This window comes from Coloeus monedula (genome assembly GCF_965178545.1).
Source record: "Coloeus monedula genome assembly, chromosome: 7".
Lineage (NCBI taxonomy): Eukaryota > Metazoa > Chordata > Aves > Passeriformes > Corvidae > Coloeus > Coloeus monedula.
Window position 1 is genome coordinate 27,118,992 of NC_138787.1, and position 22,585 is coordinate 27,141,576.

The 22,585-nt window shown below is 39.4% G+C and overlaps 1 protein-coding gene across 1 annotated transcript in view; it reads right to left on the reverse strand.

Moving 5' to 3' along the window:
• Nucleotides 1-373: 373 nt before the first annotated feature.
• The window catches only part of CNTNAP5 (contactin associated protein family member 5), a gene marked incomplete at both ends in the record, with an annotated part of 273,921 nt that continues 251,709 nt past the window's right edge, over nt 374-22,585 (reverse strand). Inside the window, 5 exons of the mRNA XM_082285207.1 lie at nt 374-570; nt 1,548-1,619; nt 6,846-7,064; nt 16,753-16,837; nt 18,287-18,413. Of these exons, the coding sequence (XP_082141333.1) occupies nt 374-570; nt 1,548-1,619; nt 6,846-7,064; nt 16,753-16,837; nt 18,287-18,413 (700 nt within the window). The remainder of the gene's footprint in view (nt 571-1,547; nt 1,620-6,845; nt 7,065-16,752; nt 16,838-18,286; nt 18,414-22,585) is intronic.

Sequence of the window (22,585 nt, forward strand, 5' to 3'; positions counted from 1 at the left end):
TGTAAAAGCAATGACTTAAATGGCTCCAGAGGAAGAAAAAACAGAACAAACCAACAAATAATTGTAGGGACTTTGAAACATTCAAGAACTGACAGCAGAAACTAGGTGTGCATGTGGATCTTATTTTGTGTAGGATGGGATAACAGGTCTCTTGAGCTGCAGAAGTAAACTGTGATTGCCAGGTTCTTGTGCAGAGAATGAGGCATTGTGATTGTTCTCAGTGTTTCCTGTGCAGGGCGGTCTTTTCCAAATGAAAAAGAAGCTAGCAAAAAATGTTAAGTGTTAAAAAAAAAAAAAATCGAAAAGCAAAAAGGAAGGGAGAAAGGAATACAGAAAGGAAGTTTAGGGGAGTAAAAAGAAATTGCATTGTCCATCAGATAAAATATTCCCGTTTGCACTCGCTCACTGTGTTTTGCAAGTCAATGTCAGCTTTAAAGGAGCTCTCAAGGTTTTCTGGGTATTCCTTCTCCTTTTTCTGGCTACTTCGATGTGCTTGTTTGTGTTGATAGAGGAATCTGCTCATGATGGCAATGATGCAAAAGATGATGAATATCACAACTGCTATTACACCTGTAAAGGGGTAAAAAAAAGAGTGAAAACCAAAACAAAAGGTTCAGTTACCTCAAAAACACATTACCAATGCACAGCAGCTAGCTGGTATGATAGATCAGTTCATCTCAGTCCATACACAACCATATGCCACATCCTTCCTGGTAGTTTTTATTTCTATTTTGTCACCTTAAGAGCACTTAAAGCAGCAAGTATTCGTATAATTGACATAATTTCTGTCAAATTCTGCTTTCACTGGAAATAAAGTTAGTTCAGTGTGTTTGCTTTCAAAACACTAGATCTGTATGCTCATACAAATCCCTGCTCTGTCATATTTTCTTCTGTGTTATCTCTGGGAACCTTGCATGAGCCTTGTACACTTTGGTTTATAGCTTCTAGATATTATCAAAGGCAGCTCACTACAGGAAATGCTACAAAATAAACAGATAAATTGTCTTCTAGGCCGTTAAAGGAAAATTAAACCATACATGAAATTATTAGGACAATGTTCCCCAGTATATAAATACTTCCATATGACCTCATGAGTTCCACTACACCACCAGATTACAAAGAGAGAGCTCAGGAAATACAGGACACATGAATAATCTGTGAAGTATTCACCAGGGCGGTGTGTAAACAATTACTAGTTAGCTGGAACTCAGAATACAGACTCACATGGAATCAGAGAACAGCTGGAACCTCTGGAGATCATCTTGTCTAGATACCCTGCTCAAGCAGGCAGACAGATGGGAGCTTGGTAATATTTTAGAAGACTCAGGTTCGTGATGATCCATGTGTGACCACAATAATCCATAATGTAGCTGCTACCTAGGTAGCTTGACACAGATACGTGCTAATAAATAGAGCAGATACCAGACCTGCATCAGATTACAAAAAACCCCCTTGGACTAGATTTCATGGAGGGCAAATTCAAAGTCTCCTAGATGTTTGCCGTGACAGAACTGGTTTTTGACTGTAGTCTTTAAAAAGGAAGTTACCTCCAATCACAGCTGAATCACTTCTGACTGCATTGGTGAGAGGTTCTCTTTCATCTGTCTTCCCAAAAGGATCTGCAGTAGGTTAAACAAAAGAGAACTTATTTTCTGTATCAACTGTTCATTTTCTCTGTGGCTTAGACAGAAGTGTCCTCTTCCTCTCATGAATTCTAATCTGTTTTCAAAAAGATGTGATTTGGGGGATTGGAAAACTGAACCAGAAGGGTCTGAAAAATAAAGTGAGTTTGTAGAACAATTTTCTTCTACACCTTCAGGAGCAAATTCTATTAAGGCTATATTTAAAAGGAAACAGAAAGGCTCACACTAATATCTGAAAGTGTTGTTTCAGTTCATCAGAAGAATCAGAGACATTTCAACTGAACAGCCTGTTGGGAGCTTCTCTCAGTCAGAGATTTATTATTATCTTTTTTGTTGTTACCTAAGAAACGATATCAGAAAGAAGCCAAAGGAAAGGGTTGCTAGGCAGATTTAGACCTGACCTATGTTTGTAGATGAGATATATAACTTGATTTAAATCCCACAAAGAGAAAAAGTCTCTGCTTGGGACAGCTGCTTGGAAGAGATGTTTTTATCTTCATTACAGAAATGCAGTGGTCAAACTGGATCCAAAACAGAGAGGGATCAGAAATTAACTCATATTAAAGGCTCCTTGATGTTTGAGCTCTCTTGTACTCTGTCCTAAAATGACTATTGCAGAAACACTGAGTCAAATAGCTGACATGCTGTTTCAAATTCAGATCCAAATCTGAGAGGTCAAGGCCTTCCTGACGTCAGTGAAGTTACAGCAGCGGACTTAATTTTTAGTCCAGCATGTTTCAGAAAATGCCATGTTTTCTACTGCTAGCTGAATCTAGCTTTTTAGCACCTTCACATTTTTCTTTTCTCTCCAGCTTACCCTTTCCTTTGAAGGGATTCATATTTGTGTGTCTGGCCTTTACAAGCCTCCAGGCTATCATACAGAGGATGTATGTAGGGAGAGAGTCAGGGACCACTGTCTCTGCTATGTATTATGTAATGCTCTGCCAAACTGATCTTCCTGATGCAAGAGGTGGAAGCCTGACTGAGCAATTTGGTGTTGCAAGTTTTATTGTAATTGAACATCCTCACCTTCGTAACTGAGTCAGCCCCATTTTGGTATGCTATTACTGAGGGAGATGTTTTTTATTGAAACAAGCAACAATTTCATGTTTGTGCATCAAGACACCCTGAATTGTAATGATGGTGGGTTTGGACTACTTAGGTTCTTAAAGGGGACACTTTTTCCTTATTATCTACATCACTGATATCAGCCCCAAAGAGGTGTGAAGACACGAACCTCAAAGAGGCTTTGATGTTTTAAAAAATGCAGCTTTACTTGCAAGTTTTAGGGGTGGGAGGACTTCTGTTCATTCACACCCATACTGAAAAGATGCAGTCCCTTGACTGAGCTACAGACACAAAAGGCATTTCTGGGGCCAGCTGAACACCTCCAATACCCCATTTACACGATTGGTAATCACCAATCACAGATTTGAACCCTCAGCCTGAGACCTATTCACAAGAGCACCCTTGCCTGGTTAGTGTGTACACAGAGTGACATTGCCAAGAAACAAATAGTCATGGCAATGCTTCATCTCATCTACTACATTTGTGGGACTGGAATGGGAATAAAAATATGTTTTTACACACAAATATGGAACACATCATAGAAAAGGTTAGGTTGGAAAGGAAATCTGGGGGTTATTTAGCCTAATCTCAAGCCTCAGAGAGTGAGCTCAAAACAGAACCAAAATCAAAACTAGATCACAGTTGGTAATAATTTTGTACATCATGAGTAGATTTATCTCACTTCATTTTTCAGCATATGAGAGTTATTTTTATAAATCAAAACTAGTAATTTCAGGGTCTTTTTATTTAGCCAAAGAAGAGAAGAACCTACAATTATTTTATACACTAAGATGGCTGTCAAAGATTGACAGTGTGACTCACCTATTTCTTTCCACAAACTAGAAGAGAAGAGCAATCATTATTTTAGACTCAAGATGAGTTAACTTTCTGGATACTGGAAGTTTGGTGAGATATTTTTTACCCTATCCCTCAGCTGAAGCCAGTGAATTTAATGACAATTTTACATCTGTTCTACAACAGTCCTCCTGTACTAGATAAAAAATTGCAGCTGGTATCCAATGCATGGTACTAGTCAAAAAGAGTAATGAAAAATTATTAACTACATATGAAAAAGCATGAAATTAAATTTCTACCTTAAAAATTATATAAGACATTATTTGTGCCTAAAAGATTATTTAAGATTTGACACCTAATGCAACCAGCACTCCACTATTTTTTGGTTACCAGAATTTAAGCCCTAAGAAGAAACCAGAACAAATGTTTCAGAATGAAGGCCAACAGCATAAGCCCCAAGAATGATGTTTTGCCTGAGAAATAAAATCAGGATACAAGGAGAGGAGGGTTCGTTACAGTGCAGCAGATGGGCTGTAATATCAGAGCCATCTCCAGTGGGAACATATTAAACTCTGAAGCCAAGGAAAAGCAAAACTGGGTCTCATATGAGATCTTAACAGGACATCCTCCTCCTTTTAGGTAAAACAGATCATGTTACAGCTTGATTCACTGAGGCTGAAAGCCCTGCTAAGGTCACAAGGCCCTCCTAGAAATCATCTAGTCCAAATCCCTATTCAAATCCAAGTTATTCTAGCAGGTTTTTCAGACCTGTATCCATTTGGGTTTTGAATATATCCAAGGATGAAGATTTTACAACCTCTCTGGGCCTCATGCCACTCTTCTCCCCCTGTCCGTATCCTGTGGGATTCTTCCAAGCAGGTCCATGAGAAGGTCAAAAGTTGCAGTCGTGCATTTCTGCCTTTTTTCCTTCCTCTGAGGATCCTCAACTTCACCATCTCACAGTTGCTTCAGCCAAGGCTGTCCTGGCACATCCCTAGCCAGTTAGAGCTTGTTTGGAAATACTATTTCCAGCACAATTAGCACAGTGAGACAGGCACTTCAACGTTTAAGGTGCCTTTCAGAAGCGAATCTTTTCTGTGTAGTTCTGGACTTATGAAAATATTTGACATTTTTTACTTTAAATGCTTGAAGACCTGCTCTCAGCTGAAGAGGACAGGCAGCTCAAGACTCCATCATTCATGCAGATGAATCTCCTCTGTAATTTTTACAGTATTGTAATATTAAGAAAAAATACCATAGGGAAAGTCCATTATCTCTATACCAACAATATAGTTCAGAATAACAAAATCTTTACATGTGCCTAAGCAAGGAACAAGGTAATCTGCAGATCTTTGTTAAATATCAAAACCACAGTAAGTCACCTCTCATTTTGTGTTTCCTAATCAGAAGTGTGTTCAGATAACTGTGTGAATGGATTTTATTCCATATCTGTCTGCAAGGAAAATTTTTTAAACACATGTATTCCTTTCTGAAGGAAACAGCTTCAATTGTTTTCAAGTTACAAATACAGAAAGCTTTTTTCACACATTTAAAGAGTTTTCCTAGTGGGCTTTTTTTGTTGTATCTGTACATTAGAATATCGACACAGACATGTACAGCCTCCTTTGAAGTTCTATTTTTCTCCTCAGACACTCAATAATGAGAAATTGGAAAGTGATGAATTGAGATATAGGCACTAAATTTGAAAGTTAATCCTTGACTCTGTTTTCTTTTTATTTCTTACAATGTGTCCTTTCCATGTATAAATTTAATACTCAAGTATATCTATAGAAATTATAATTTGCTACAAATTGGAATTTTTTCTTTAACAAGAATCAACTGCCCAGTGCTCTTACTTTAGCATATAAAGGCATGAAGTCTTCAGAATTCACTTGTTCTAAAGATCTTATTCAGGCTTTAATCAAATCCAGCATGAATAGTGAGACCTGAATGTCAGATAATTCATCAAATTGAGAGGAAATCATATTTTAGAGCACAGAGTGGCAAAGACAGGCATGACTTTTTATAATAATTCTGCATTTCTGATGCAACAGTGCTTAACCTTGACAATAGACTGCAACTGATTGTATGCTTTAAATATTTAAGTTCAAATGCTACACTCTGGTCTGTGTTCTGTCCTGAAGCTCTGAGCCTCAGGTTTTACTGCTTTCTAAACTCCTTAGAAAAATTAGATCATTGAGGTGACAGATCACAGGGCAAAGAGTTCACATTTTCAGTATCACTGCCCATTCAGGACTCAGTAAGACACATTTCTCTGTGCGTCAGAGCAGATACCTCAGACAACTCCAGGCAGTGAGAAGGAAGTGGGGGGCTGGGGAGGAGCACATGCACACTGGCAGCCACTCTCCAGAGTAATCAGCAGCCTTTTTCCCTATGCAGAATGCTAATAGCATCATTTGTTTTCTGCTGAATATCTTAGGCAGAAGCTGCAGGAAATGGGGATTTGATGCAAGTACAAATGTCAAAGGAATTGTATTATGATCTAAACCAGAGTTTTATTAGTTATCAAAAAGGAGAAAGTAGCTTTATAGGTCAAGGGGCAAAAAACAGCCCTTAATTTGTACCCCTTTCTGGTCATTAAGAATTCTGCCACATCCACTGGTGACTAAAGCAGCAACTTGATTGTCCCTGTTCATGGTGACAACACTTCCAGCTGCTCTCAGTTTCCTTCTCTGCATACAAATTCACATATGCAAAATACTTCAGATTCCCTGAGGACAGCTTTAGGATGGCAAAAGATGTACAAGCAATTGAGATCATCTTGCTGGTACTGCTCAAGCAGTGCTCCTTCTCTTTAGTCTAACAGAATGAAGTACAAGCATTCAGTGGAAGTCACACACATGCCAAGGGGTTTGTACAAGAATTTTTGCTCATTTCTGTTAGGGTGGGAACAAATTTGACTTGCTTTTTGTATGACTTCTAGTGCTTCATCACCACTGGGATATGGAATCTGGGTAAAGATTTATGTTCTCCTTTGAGATCTGCAGCACCAGAGTTACCTGGAGTGGACAGGAATGACAAATCGGGTGCATAACCAAACCTTCAATGCTTTTCCACTACAGCTCTGGGACTTTTTTGTTTGTTCTAGGCATGTTTTAGGCAATCCAGGAACTTAGTCTGAAAACACTGTTTCAGAACAGTGACATTTAAAGAGGCCTTGACTAATCCTGATGCTCATCGTCAACACTTAATTCTGAGAGACAAGGCAACTTCCCAGTTCCACTATTCATACTGTCACAATTGCATTACAGCAAAAAGGAAGGAAAGCTCACTCTACAGTATCCTTTAAACTCCCAATCCCCTCCTGGCAGGACGTACCTGATGAGGAATATGTTGTGGTTGCTGTGTTCACATCAGCTTCCATTATGGATGCACAGTTGGATTCAGTCAAGGAACCTTTGACAGTCACGGGAGCAATGGTGGGATGGCGTAAGGCAGCTTTGAGGGGAGCGATGTGGTTGTACTGAACAGAGGACAGGCAGCCCGTGAAACCATAGGCATTTGCCTTTGAGACTTCAGGGTCCAGTGACAAAGTGTCTGCAGTAAAACAGAAAAACACTGGCAATCGACTGTTTTAGGAAGGCATTAAAATGAATCTTATTTTGCCTTACCCACCCCTTTTACAGCTATTATCGAATTTCAGCGGTTCAGGTTCTCCTTCAGCAGCCTACAAGCTCTCCCTGGCCTGACCCACGAGGTTCCCAATCCTAGTCCTTCCTCCATCATGCTACTTAGCTTGAATGAAGTTGTCTGGGACATAAAAACCTGCACTGCACTTTTTTCCCTCATCCATTTTCTCTGCTTTCTGGACAATATCTAGCACATCATATCACCAACTTCACAGTAAAAAAATTAGTTCCAAAAGTTTTAATATCAAAGATTGTTTGGGAAAGTCAGGGAAGGACAGTGAAGCAATCTTCTATTTTCTCCAAACTCACATTTATTTACTTTCCAGAAATTGAAATTCATGCTGCTCAGAGGTCTCAAACATGATGTGCTTTATATCTAGGTCAATCAAACAAGAAAGAAAACCTACAAATGCACACAGATACAGTATCAAAACTTATTCAAAGTCTTTAAAAATACCTGTTAACGAAAAAAAACCCCAACCTTCTAGCATGGAAAGTTTTGGGAATACTTCCAATGACATTGGGAAATAAGGATTCCTAGCTTTTCAAGTTTGTTTTTCAAATCTTGAAAGAATAAGATGCTAAATTTTAAAATAAGGTCGAATTTTTCCATTATTGTTCAAACACAACTATTTTACAAGTGGTCAGGATTTAGAAAAAAAACCCAACCTTCGCTCAAAGCTGACATTGCTATTTCTTTATATAAACTTCTTTTTTGTATAAGAAAATACAAAGAAATCTCAAGCCAGCCCAAATCACACATTATTTTTGTGCTCAAGATCTGTGACTGTTATGCCATGCAGCCAGAGAGAATTAGCCGAGAAAGATTTCTAATTATGTTTGAGTGTCTTTGCGGAAGTGTAACACAGAAGAGTTCGGCTGGGTCTCAGCAAAGCAAGGTACAGTATGACCTTGCTCTCCCAGGGGTCTTACAGGAGAAATGCTCAGTTTGCAGAGCTGTCAGGGGCACAGCCTCTGGGCTGCAAGATGGGAAGGGAAACAGTGAGGCTTTGCCACTGGAAAACCTGCAATCGTGCAGAAGTTCACATTTGCTCTTCTGAAAGTGTGTAGGAATGGACTGCATTCAGGTTTTTAATGAGACTTTGTCTGAGACATTATAGAACAAAGAATTGCTTCCAAGTTCCTCCAAGGAGGTTTGTATATACTAAAAGACTGATTTTCAGTATTTGCCATCTTTGTTGAATTTATAAAACCCTTTGTAAACATTCATACTCTCAGGCTTTATTGTTTTCTTAGCTCTGACACAAAAGCTGAATTTGTCAGTATAGTTTATACACCAGGCAATCAAAGTTGCTCTGTTTTGCCCCAGTGTGCAAAAGGTAAAGCCTAAGAAATAATGAGTTCATTTTTCATGGTACAGTAGTTTGAAAAGTCTAAGATTGAGTACTTTTGCAGGCATTTTTAAAAGATACATTAAGGGCCAGTTCTGTGACTCTTTTGTCAAAGTAAGCTTTGCATGAATGACAACTCAGAGATTTGTTGTTGAAAGACTTTGAAATTTGGAAAAAAAAAAGAAATCAAAGAACAAACCAAAAACAACCCCAGAGTACTCTGGTAAAAATTCCACGTGCACAGATACAGTTTGCTTTATCATACAGCTTTAGGTGTGTGCCTAATGTCTGTCAGAAAGCGGGGCTTTCACTGTTCTCAACAAGAAAGCTCCACAACTTGGATGTGAACGACTTGTGCTGCCCTCTGAATTCTTGAGAGGATAATGTAAATCTGTGATTATGACATGGTTAGCTCTATGAAAGGCTTATTAAAGGACACTCTGTCCTTTAGAGTTTTTGCATCACAATAAAATGTTTTTCCAAAAGGTGTTTTCACGGCATGACACAGCGCTCAGTGAGAGAAGCAACTCGGTGAAGTTCTGTGGTCTGTGCTGCAGCCAAGGTCATGAGAAACTTGAGTGACCTTCCTCTGACCTGGCAATGCTGTGAATCTTTCCACGCATTTCACTGGCCTGGAAAATCAAACTGAATTGCTGCTGCTGGCTTGGTTTGAGCTTCTGACATTTTAGCCTTGCATTTCTGTTTCCAGTACTGGAGAATGAAGATATTTTGGCTACTTTCTACACAGAGAATAAGAAGGCAATCTTTTCCAGCTTTTAGTAATTAAACTGCTCATCCTCCACAAATTAAGTTTACCCCTACGTTTAGGAAGTAATTTTTAAGCTTTATCTGCTGAGTTGTGCATAAGTTGGCCTGGCTTCTTGTTGGGTCCTGTAGTTGATCCGTGGAAGCTGTCTGCAATGTCACAGCTCAGCAAGCTTTATGTTGGTTTTCCATGTATTTGCAGTGGTTTTACATGATAATGAGGATTAAGTCTAATATGTGGTTGTACTTTTTAAACTTTATGGATTGTATCAACATAACTCATGTGCTGATTTATTCCTATTCGCAAAATCAGACATTCTGCTCCACCGCTGTTTCATTATACACCTCCGCCACATACAACAGACTTGTTTTAAGATCTTAAATAAAACTATTTTAGGCCTTCATATCTCAGTAATGGGAAATTAATTTTCATCATGAATAGAATTCCATAAGAATTCTCTAGGACCAAGCATTAATCTGCTCAGTAATGAAACAGCAAATTGGCATTGTATATGATAACAAGTAGGACAGGTAACTGAAATCAAAGAGAAATCAAAAGTGTTATTTTTCTGCAGGGAGAGTGGGTAAAATACCCTCTTTCTAAAGGTATCATTATGTAAAACAGGACCATAAATATTATTCAATATATTTCAGTTCTTTCTTTATAAATATTAATTTCAGGTCATTCAGAAACTTAAACCTGAGCCCAAAGTTTACTTGTGTGCTCACTTACATCCAGGAAGGACCACTGCAGATTTCCTTAACTGAAATATTTTTAAACTTCAATGACAGCAGACATAGCCTATTTTAAAAGTCTATGTCCTAATTAATTAATTCATCTAAGTGAATCACAGGTAGAAGCACAAATGGGAATTTACTCTGTAGGATGAAGCTCTGCTTGTTCTGGTTTTTTAAGTCTGAGATATAGAAATATGATTCTGTGGGAGTTAAAGTGTATCCATCACCTCATTTTGCCAAGGTGCTGAACAGGACTGGCAAGATTACTTCTTGGATATTGTCACCAGATTTGAACCCAAAACCTTGAGCTAAAAGACAGTTGTAGTCGCCACACACTGCACCTGTCTCAGAAGAGCTGACTACAAGGCACTGTGCAGGTACCTTGAAGAATGTGCTGCTGTGTCCATCAACAATCTCAGTAACCACTGCTAACATTAATCATTCATTTACAAAGGGTAGAAAGTGTATCTTGGGTTAGCCTGGAACCCAAAAATGTGACTTTGGAATAATCTCACTTCATGGCGTGAGTCTGTCACAAAGACAGTGGACTGAAAACCAAAGAAGTTTTTCCTGGTTACAACAACTGAGCTCAACCAGTTTGACTGTTGCTTAATGAAAGGATGAATTTGAACAGGGGTCTGGCTCCAGACATTCAGCGCCCCTCCAAAGCACTTCTGAAAAAACAAGGAACAGCAAGAGCAAAGTAAAGGCACTTCTCCTCATGAGTCTCCCCAGGAATGAACAGAATGCCCAAACCAGCACAAGGAGCCTGGACTTGCTTTGTTGCAATTTTGTGCCAAGTAGAACATTTAAGAATTTTTATTTCATTAGGCTTCACAGAGATAATTTAAGACATGTATTTTTATGTTTTCTCAAAGACAGTTTATCATTGAAAATGAGGCACTACTTGGAGTTGGAAATTTGTCACATGTCATATTTGACATTTGAATCCTAATCTGTCACAACACAACCAGTCCTATGTGATTCTGCATGGGCTGAAAACATAATCTATAAAAAAAATAAAATCCATGCAAGAAGATGGAGAGATGATGTGCAAAAGAATATATGTTTTTCCCAGAAGACAGCTAAAATCAACTCAAGTAGCAAGAATTCAGTCTAAAAATAAAATTTCTGGGTGGAAGCAGATGACCTTGGACACTTATTAAGGCAGCACTGTCATCAAGAAAACAGGCACTTAAGCATAGTGTTACAATCATATGGTAAATTATATTGCTGGGGAAAAAGTTGGAATAGATTTGGTCTCTTTTCGATAGAGACTTGAAGGCATTTTTAGCTTAGACCTTGGATTGCTTGGAGTGCCTGGGGTAGCCAGACTTTGCCTATTTTAAGTGCTTGCCATCTTGGTCCCAAAAGCCTCTCCTCTTGTATCTTACATAGTAAGCTCCACTTCCATTAATGCTTTACTGGGCTACTAGGAGGAAAACCAGTGACTTTTAAAGGCACCCTAAAATTCACCTAAGAGATCTTTGTTCACAATACTGTCTGCCTAAGAAATAGGTATTAAGGGCAAGAAGGGTCTGAAGTAAAGAAATGAGATTTGCAGTGACTAGAAGAGTCCACCCTATATCTCTCACAGCCACTGTTGTATTGTTTAAACTGTAAATTGTGATCTGGTGAGCTTAAAAAAGGGAATGTCTTTCCATAAAAAAAACCCCCAAAAACCAACCAACCAACCAACCAACAAAACCTCAAAAAACCCCAAAAAACCCCCACAAAACTTAAGCGTTTTTCATAGAAACTCTCTAAAAGGAGGTACTTCTTTAAGTCAGCTTTTGCATTTCAGAGTTAATGACAACTTATCCCTTGTGATTTAATTATCCCATTATCATCTGCCCCTATATAATCTTGGATGAATTGCTCTGTGATTTCTTCAGTGTACAGATTCTATTTTCTCCTCATGAACTTTTAATAAGAAAAGCTATTGTAGAAATCATAAGAATTGTACTGCACCTGCATAATAATTTTAATAAAATTACTTTCCAGATAAACTTTCTTTTACGTACACTTTATATCAAGGCTGAATGACTCAGTGGAAACTTGAGTGTGTTTTAGCTCAGGCTTTTAGAGATTAAAAAATATTATGTTCTTGTGCTAGAATACACAATCCTTTATGATACCAGTGTGGGAAGGTCTGCTAATTGATCACTTTGAAGACACAAATAAATTAGCTCAACACTAAGAGGTTCTAAAGAAATACTTGCAACCTTTTTCTTCAAAATCCTCTTGAATCCTTTCAGTGCTCCCCTTTTACTCTGGTATCCCTACACAGCTACTGTTGGAACCCTGAGTTCTGAGAATTTCAGCCTTTCAGTGCTGAGAGACAGTGATCCTCAGAAGCACACTGCATTTGACCTTAAGCCTTGGAAAAGGCTTCCCAAATTGTGTGATAGCACTGAGGTTGTTGCTGTGTAATTAAAAGTTATATCACTGGGTGGAATATGTAGAGATGTAGAAAAATTAGGTTTATGGGATATATGTAACAATATGGAGGATTTTGGGTGTGGAGTTGTTCTTTTCTCCTTCCTTCTTCACAAATCTGGGTGTTCTGGTATTGTGTCAAAAAAACCCGCAGTGCGGATCACAAATAGTTAGTTATTGGATTATAAGTAAAAACAAATTAGTCAGCATTCCATAATTGGGTAATTTGGACGTTAAAAGGCCTTGGAAGTTAGAACTCATGGCCATTTTCACCTTGTTAACTTGGAGGCACACTCTGTGCAGCTGTATTATAGATAAGATATAATAAACATCTAAGTCTGAAGATGAACTCCCTGTCTCCTGCATTTTAATTCAAACTCTGAGTAAAAGAACTCACAAAACAGAGGCAAAGAAGAAAATAAATGATAAAAGAGAAAATTAATAAGCTACTATATTAAATTGCTCAGAAGCAAATACACAGACAATGAAATTCACTTCTCTGCATCAGAGATTATTTTTTCCCAGGAACAATAATGGTGAAAAATTTAGACGCATTGGGGCACAGTATGAAGTTTTCAAGGATTCATCAAGGTAAACCTCCAAACAAATAAATTATATTTTCCACTGGGATAGCAGCTTTTTGTAGACAACACCTAAACACATGCAAATGTGTCTCTGAGATCAGAGAATTAGAAAATAATTTAAGTTGAAAGACACCTCTGAAGGTCATGCAGTTCAATCCCTTGTTCAAAGCAGAGCCAGGCTCACAGTTAGGTCAGAATGTTCGTGTGGTTAAATACAGCAGCATGATCTCTGCAAGGAGCACTTAAAGTAAATGAACTGGGACTCTGGTTAAGATTTCACTGAGGCTTTGCCATAAACTGTATGACCCACTTGGGGCCTGAATCCAGTACTCACTAAAGTCCAAGGAAAAACTCCCATTGATACTGATGTGCTTTGGATAGGTCCTTTTGTGTCCTGACTCTATATTTGTGAAGTAAAAATGACAACAAACTCCAGGATAATAATAATTTTCTATTGCTGTTGGGTACTGTGAGGATGAATTCAACAGACGTCTGCTGGCAACTTGAATGATGCCTCCTTTTACTCCCTTGTCTTCAAAGACACACTTATATTTAGATTGATCTTTCTAAGGCAGCTATATGGTCCCATTACTGTGTATCTGAAGAGCTCACAGCCTTTAATGCTTTTATCCTCCCAGCGCCCCTCTGATGCAGGGCTGTTCCATTATCTATGCTTTACTGATAGAGAAGGGAGATAGTAAAGCTCAGACTGGTTCCAGTGGGAATAAAATGCCTGCTTACCTTTATATCTGCACATAAATGGCTCACCCAAGGTCATTCAAGTCGTCTGTGGCAGAGTGAGTGTCCCTACATTTTGAATTCCAGGTGAGACTCCTCTGCCTTAAACAGAGGGGTTTTTTTCCCAGAATTCGGAGCTGGGTGTAAGGTAGCCATTGGAAAAAATAGAGCCGGTTTAAAAAGAAGGAAAATAATATTAGAGTACCTAAAAAAAATGTAATGGGGCTGGGGTGGGGGGAGTAGAAACAGGGGAAACACTATTATTAAAAAAAACTGGTCATTGTATAGAAGTGCACTTTTCAAAAGTTCCAGCTGTGCTAGAATGGCTATCATAAGAAAGTCTGGTGAGGAAGAAGTTTCAAGCTTTTATGATGTCCTGCTGGAAGACCTCTTTGAGATCTCCCAGTCAGAGGAAAATTAATGGTGGAGTCAAGAAAGAAGGTGGTAAAATCATCTGATTAGGCAGCCAGGATCAGGCTGTTAGAGCAGACAAATGAGCAGTGGTGTGACAGGAAAGAAGAGAGACAGATTTTCAGAAGATTACAGCATGGACATGTAGGACATGTAGAACAGAAGATTTTTCACATGGTTCTCTTTCAGTGGACACTTAAATTTCCTAATGAATGCCTTTAGGTGTGTAATCCCAGTGGCATCCAAAATAAACACTACAGGAAGTCTAGGTTTACTCCAAAGCATCACATGCCTCTGGAAGTTTATGCTCGGCTGAGGGCATGAGCAATGAGAAAGAAGAACCTGTCAGACATTGGTTCAAGTCACCCATATTCACTGGGTGAGGCATTATTAAATGAAGCAATAGTCAGCATTTTACCCATACAACAGTATATGTGATGAGTTAACGTATTTATGTAAATTCCACATTCCCAAAATGACACTGTCCAACTCTCCTCTTTGTACAACAGAACAATACTCTAAACACTGTAGCAGTAGGAATTTCTGGTTTGTTTTTATTTTTTCCATCACAGAATAGTGTGCAACCCGAGTAAGTTTGGATAAGATACAAAATTGTGAAAAGTGGTTGGTAGACCAGATGGTTCTGTCACCTGTCAGAGGGACATTGACAAGCTGGAGGAATGAGAAAACAAGAACACTAAGTTCAACAAAGGAAATGCAAAGATCTGCACTTGGGTTAGGAAGAACCCCATCCACCAGCACTGGCTGGGGCTGACCAGCTGGAAAGCAGCTTTGCAGAGAAAGACAGCTTCCCAGAGGGAGAAAAACATGGACTTACTGGAGGGAGTTCAGTGAAGGGCTGAAAAGATGATTTGGGGACCAGAGCATCTCTCCTATGAAGAGTGGCTTGACAGAGCTAGGACTGGTTATCCTGGAGGGAGAAGACTGAGGAAGATCTGTGATTTTGTGAAGGCTCAAGGACTCTACCCAGCATAGCTAACAGCTATGGGATAAAACCTGGAAAATTAAATCCTGATAAAGAAAAAGTTCATCAAAATTCACTTAGCATATGAAGAAGAAACTGGAATTAGGATTAGGCTGGAATTAAACTGACTTGCTGGGATGCATTGTGTGATTTCCAGTAGAGCAGTAATACCTTTCACCATCTGCATGGCCAAGTTTATGGTTTTAGTGCCATTACAGAATAAGAACTACTGCTATTGCTAAAACAAAATCCCAATAAACTTTGGGGCAAGAAAGAAATAAAAGGAGAAAAGTTGATGGTGTTCAGTGGAACTGAGTGCCTGACCTTTGGAGATACACCTGGGCTTTCTGGCTTTGCAACAACTTGCACTTGTGAAGTTAATCATATTTTTGTGACTAAATCTAGTTTCTCTCCATAATGCTGAGCTGCACCATGTCAGCTTTCTGGCTACATTTTTGAAGGTGTTTCAACAACCTTTTGGTTGGAAAATCCTTGCTTTATTGATTTGGTGTCTATAGCTGCAGCTCTAGGTAGAGCTCAGGATGAGTAATGTTCTTTCAGATTTTCAGCACTACAGCTGACTGTTGACAAAATGAGAATTTCAGCTTAGCTCTGAATTGGGCTGAAAACTGTCAGGTGCCCAAACCTGTCCACAAAGCTTGGAAGATGGCTTCTGAAAAAAACCCAACCATTATATACAACTAAGGGGATAATCAGGTCCTGCTGTTAATGCACTTAATAAAACGTGATGCAGAATGCACTACTGTCATTCTACAGAGTTACACTGCACTAGCAGACACTAGAGGATGTCTGTAGTTTCTGTCTAGCTGCCAGTCCCACAGGCCTCGTGTGCTAATAATGAAACATATAAAATTGCAATGGTGAGACAGATGTCAGGCTTGATATGGAGGTCCAATTTGAACAAAGGACTGAAATGTCTGTAAAGAAGGAAGCATTTAGAATCTTGCTGAGAAAGAACAAGACCCTTATATAAAGGAATATGACATACTTGACAATAAAAAAAGAGGAGTTCTGTTTTCCAAATTTCAGGCAGGGTTTTCCTGGTCTGGTAATGGCTTTGTACTCCTCAAAGCCATTACCAGATCAAGAAGGTCCATGTACAGAACTTGTAGAATTGTGGCCTAAGTGCTATATGCAATAATCCTTGCAGAATTCAAATGGAAAAAGACTGAAAAAAATGTCAGTCATTGAAAAAAAAGTAGAGGATGAAGGCTCATTTTGCTGTTCTTATCATTAGAAAACAGAAATGGCTGGAGAGGAGCAAGCTGCAGTCAGCAAAACGGTATCATTAGGCTAGGATGCTGCCCTGTGCAGCCACATAGGCTATATGAATCACTTCACTGGAGGGAGAAGTAGGAGGACTTAATATTGCTATTGGTGCAAACAAGTAAAGCTGCCAAAGTTTTGCATTGATGAAATACATAAATAGGAGTACTGGAATGCTCAGGCCAACTCTTACAGCAAAACCATCCAAACAAACCCCCAATTCTATCAGAAACCCAACATGCAGCACAGGCTAATTCCAGCACGATACTAATCAGGAATATTTTTAGTAGAACCTACCTGTGACCTTGCCCAAGGTGAGTGACTTAATGGCCTTAAAATCAATCTCAGAAAAGTTGTGTTTGAGTTTGAGAACTTGATCAACCTGGAAGAGGTCAATAAAATTACTTCAGTACAACAGCACATGGACACCCCTAGATCTCATTGTACCGCAAACTTCTGGGAACGTTCTCAGCTGCAAATCAGCTAATTCTGCCCCCAAGCGTGATTCAGTTTCTAAAGATAGCAAAGTGAATGTGCTTTGATTTTAGCATGAGAAGCTGAAAGGTATACCAGAATAGTCATATAAAGGACTTTGAAGAAACTTCCCCTGCAGAAAAGCTTAAAATGTCTGACCCTGAAATCCCCCTGCTTCTCAAAATCTATGTCTAGTCACTTCAGAATACACTCAAAGGAGGCCCCTCTAGAAATATATTGTGAAGAATTAGTTCTGCACAGAAGAAAACCACAGAGCAGCAGACAATAGAAGATTAGTACTTGAGGAAAACCCTGGCTTTTAGCATAAACCTTTTTCATAGATAATGAGGCCTACCCACCGCAGTTTACCACCCCGAGATGGAAACTGTAGAGGGAAAAAAAATGCAGCGCTGCATGTTTCTGTCTTCTCATTCTGTTCCTTAAGATACAACCTCTCTACAGACTCTGCCACCCTTCCCTGTTAAATGATTTTTGCCCAGATCTAGCCAATCTGTTTTGCAATATGAACTGCTGTAATTAGCCTTAGAAGAAAAGCAGAAGGAGCAGTAAGATGGTTCTCTTCTCCCTGCCTTGAAAAAACAGATGATGCAGGGAAGCAAGGCAGATGAGGGGTTTTGCCTCTCATGAGGTTGTCACACTCAGCAAGGCTTGCTTCTAGTTTCTAGGATGGGGCACTGCCATGTACATGGTGACTGCACCCTGTATTCCCTCAGCTGTTCCTTTTCTGTGAGAGGATAAGGCAGCTGGGGTCACAATCTCCCTTGGGAAACATACCCTAACTGAAATTCCTCAGCCTTTTTCTCCCTTTTGCAGCTTTTTCATGATCCATATTGTGTTTCAATGGAGACTACAGATCACACAGACACTCCTAAGCCGTGGAACCACTTCAGTGGTTCAGATGAATTTCTGGCCAAAGGTGTTTTCTAATTCACAGATTTTCAGAAGCAAGGGAAGGACCCCCCAATGGAAAACATCACTGTTGGGCACTTTTTGAATAGGATCTAGATGGAGCTTTGCTCAAAAGGCTGTTCTGCTGCTGGATCAGTGTGAAAGCTTTGCCTCCTGCCAGTGATCAGGCACTGAGATCAGGGAGCCTGATTCCCAGAATTCATAGAATAATACAATGGCTTGGTTTGGAAAAAACCTTAAAGATCATCTCGTTCCAACCCTCTTGCTGTGGACAGGGACACCTTCCACTAGACCAGGTTGTTCAGAGCCCCATCCAACCTGACCTTGAACACTTCCAGAGATGGGAATCCACAACTTCTCTGGGCAACCTGTGCCAGGGTTTGTGGCCTGAAGTATAATTTAGCACTCAGCATAAGCCATGGCATACCTGGATGACGAGCTCTCTGCCTTCCCTGTTAATCTTCACATGGTGTAGCTCTCGGTTGGCAAAATTTCCAGAGTCAATGGTGAAAATGAGGAGCCCGTCCTTACTCAGCTTGTATCGGACCTGTAAACTTCCTTAAAAGCAGAGAAAAAATGCATGTATAAAACCTGTGTCAGTAATGGGGTATCATTCAACAACTCTACGGAACAAATAACTCATTTTCTTTTTATTGCAATGGAGTAACAAGGTTAATAAGTCAAGGAGGAGGTTGAAAGAGTTCAAACTGTAATGAAAAGTGTGAAGAAAATAATGCACTGGAGGAGATTTCCTTCCTTCTGGGTTAACAAACTGCTATGGAGACATATAACTTAATGAGTAACTAAGTATACCAAAGGCGAGTGTGCCTGTCTGCAGGTCAGACACTGAGCACTGCCAGAAGCTGATCCACATCATCCTGTGAGGGATCACTTCCAGCAGAGGGCATGCAGGGCTTGCACTGCTCTATTAAACTAATAATGCTGGATTTTATCATTCCTTTTCATCGAGATGGAACAGACAACACTGAAGACAGTGACAACTGGGAGAAGGATAACTTAATTTCAAACAGTTAAAGGCCTGTACTTGCATTATCATTTATATGTAATAAAGAAGTATTTTTACTTTTACTTCTAACACATTTGAAGGAATTAATGTAATTCATATAAAAATGAATGCCAAACATCTCATTCAATCTTGCTATCAAAAAGCATTGTGACTTCTGATAATTAACAGTACCATAACAAATAAAAATGCACAAGAAAACAAGGAATCCAGTATGAATTTTAATCCTTCAACAAATCACTACAGGGAATGAATATCTATATATACACACACACACACACACAGAGGTACATATGGCATAATCTAAAAGGAAAATAATCTATTCTGGCAAAATCCTTTCAATCATACTTTTCTGAGAATTAAGCAGCAGGGAGAAAAAAAAAAAATCTGAAATTTTGGAACTCTTTTTATGCATCAGCAACCAAAATACATGGAACTGTAGCACCATAGAAAGCTTTTACTGGTTCCAAAGAGAAAATGAATGCTGACAGCACCCCAGCCCTGAGAAAGGGTCCTGCATTTATTCCATGTTCTCAAAATCGTCAGGAATTTTTCCACCTCTGCACACCTCACAGTGAAGTTGCTAGTCCTTCAAGATAGGACCCCTAGCCCAGTTAAAATAGTTCCCCCTCGTTTTCCCTTGCCAGGATGTTTTGCTCCTAAGAGCTGTACTTTTAAAAAAGTATTACAAAATTCAGTATATCCCAGATGAGCACTGACACTCTCTGGGATTTGTAGGATAGAAAAAAAGCTTCCAAAATCAAGAGGGAAAATGAGAATGAACTACTAGGATGAAGGCTTTTAAGCTGATTGAGAGGTCTGCTGGTTCAGGAGAAATTTTAAAGTGAAAATAAAAAAAAAAGGGATAAAAGGCATTTACATTCTCACACATAGTCATGGACTTTAGAGGGGAATTTGTGAAGAGATCAAGGTCAGTAAAAACTGCTAAATTATTCAGTGTGATATTATAGTTCCCAATTCACCTGCCCCAAATCATACTGCAGATCTCCCAGCCCTCATTGCATAGTGAGGGCAAGGAGGTGCTGTCTGTCACCATGAATGTCACACTCAAAGGTCCAAATCTAAATCACAATCACATTATCTGGTACTGAACAAAAGGTGCATCAACAGGGATTAACAGTGTAAACATCTTAAAAACACTTTAGAAACACATGAGAAAAGAAGCACAAGTGCAAGGAAGTTCTTCAGATTTGCTCTGGGCAGTGGGAGAGCTGATAAAAAGTGGAAAGTTTGACGGACCCTGAATACCACAGCTAAGATCACCACACAGAATAAGCTGAAACTAAAATGGGATAGTCTAACAGACTGGTCCAAACTAAAAATCATGTCTCAGCAGGAGCTTTATAGGCTGCCTCTTTGCTGGAGCCTTTGAAAGGGATGTAAAGCAAAAATGGAACAGGGCCTTAGTTTGTAAATGTGAAAAAAGTGTCTCTGCTTTTTTTGAATGTTATGAACACACATGTATATAAAGTATAATTGGTACTACTGCATGCAGGTGATCAACAACAGCAACCAGCACATCTGTGTTCAAAGGCAGTCAGCATGGCATGCAGTCTATCCAGGCTCTCAGCTGCTGCAAACAGGGATTTACCCATTGACTTTGTCAGGAAAGCACTGATTTTAAACCAGAAACCATCTGTTCCATTTGTTGGGAGACAATGGAGGAGGCTCTTGGCATCCATTAAGAACAGATCTTACTTTCTATAGTGGTGCAATTTCACCTTAAATCATGTAAAGAGATCAGTGAACAGCATTTTATTTTGTCAAATTGCTTTGAGTTTCAGTGGCAACTTTTTTTATGGACAGCTGCTCTTCAAAACTATTGAATTCAAACTGGCATTTTGCCTGGGGCCAAATTTGCATTAATATAAACCAGAAGTACATGGGCTCATCTCTTGAGGTGTTTTTGAATTTTCACCATTGTAGATGAGAGCTGATTTTGCCTTGCATTCAATACCAAAACTTCTGTGCTCAGATTACAGAATAATTTTCTTGGCAGATTAAATTGCCATTTTATTACTTGACAAGCAAAGTAAATGGATTGTTAATTAGGATTATTATTAAGAATTTTATTTTGTCCTCTGAATTTTGATTATCTGGTCCACTGACTTTCTCCATCACATCAGACCAGTGTCAGTAACTGCAAATGGAAATCAGTGCATAAACCAGCTCTATTCTCCCTATTCTCTATTTTGCATCATTTTTGCCTCACAATAGGGGTTCACACTAATCATGAGCAGTGTAATTTCTGTCAGTCTTGTTGTACTCATGCCTGTCATCCTCTTTTCAGCTCTCCATGTCTGAGCATGCGCACCTAGAGTGTCATAATGCTCAAGCAATGTGCAGCCAGTCGTGTTCCTTCTCTAATGTACATCCAATTGCTGGACACAATTGCTATTAAGTCAATAAATGAAGAAGGGAAAGGAAAAGAAAGATATCTTTATTTTGGCCTTGGGCTGGAAAATTTTACTGGGCACATTACCCCAGCAGTATTAGGTCAGAGTAGATTCACACATGATTGTTGTAGTTATCCATCCCCTTTGGCTTTGAATTCTGTGTCTAGAACAGCCTGAGAGCGGAGCAAGCTTAGCTTAGACACAGAGTTACTGAGCACAGCACGGCCTCTTTTCAGCACTTCCTGAAGAAATGATTCCATGTGGGCTGCCATGCTGCTGGGATGAGACCACTGCCAGTGTCAAAGCTGGCTTCCTGCACATCACTGTGGTCTTCAGTCTGCAACCTGCAATACTAAAATCCACAATTGTAGGGCTGAATGACATCTGCCTGATGGTATCAAACAGCTAAGAGCCATTTGAATAGGATTCCTGTGGGTTCCCTTGTGCAGGGGGAAGTCCTGGGAAACAGAGACCAAAGGGCAGTATTTATGCCATTCCATGCTGGTGACTAAGTCAGAGGTGGCTTTTCTGAAACAAAACACTCCCAGGACACTCTTTTGATGATGATGGAGGCCAGCACTAGTACTTGCTAGAAGAACACGAATGATCAGTGTCAGCATAACCAACCTCCAGGCAGCTACAGGAATAGCATGGAGCCTTCAAACTGCTTCTTTTATCTGAGGGATAAGCTGCTGTAGCAGCTCTCAAGACTACTGGTAATAAGGATATAAAACTGGTTAGAGATTTCAAAGTCTTCAGTCTGAAGAACAAAAACATATTCCCAGACTGCACAGTGTGAAGAAATACCTTGGTCATGGTGTTATATACTCTATGTCCCAAACCTGTGCTGACTGAACACATCAACAGAAAGCTGCCTTTCTTTCCTCTGTGTCTACAGCAGTGCCAAAGTGGAATGTCAGAAACAATCTGCTGGCTTTGTGGCCTATGCCCACCAACTTTACATCAATTCTGGACTGTCAAAGCTTGTGTTGAAAATCAAATAGTAATTTTTAAATCATCATCTAGAAAAGGGAAAATGTTATACAGAATGTTCCAGCTCAGGAAAAGACTCCCTTGTTTGAAAGACCTCACCCAGAGCTAGGTATTTGGCAAAAGGATTAAAGCAGCTTTGCAGAAAAGAGAAATGGATACCAGGAATTTGGTCTGTAAATCCATCATTCTTAAGTAAAATTCTTGTCACACATGTCACCAGGACCACAGGTCTTGTGTCATTTAGTCTTGAAGGACCAAAGAGCAAGGAAGGGAATGGCATCCATTGGAGTCT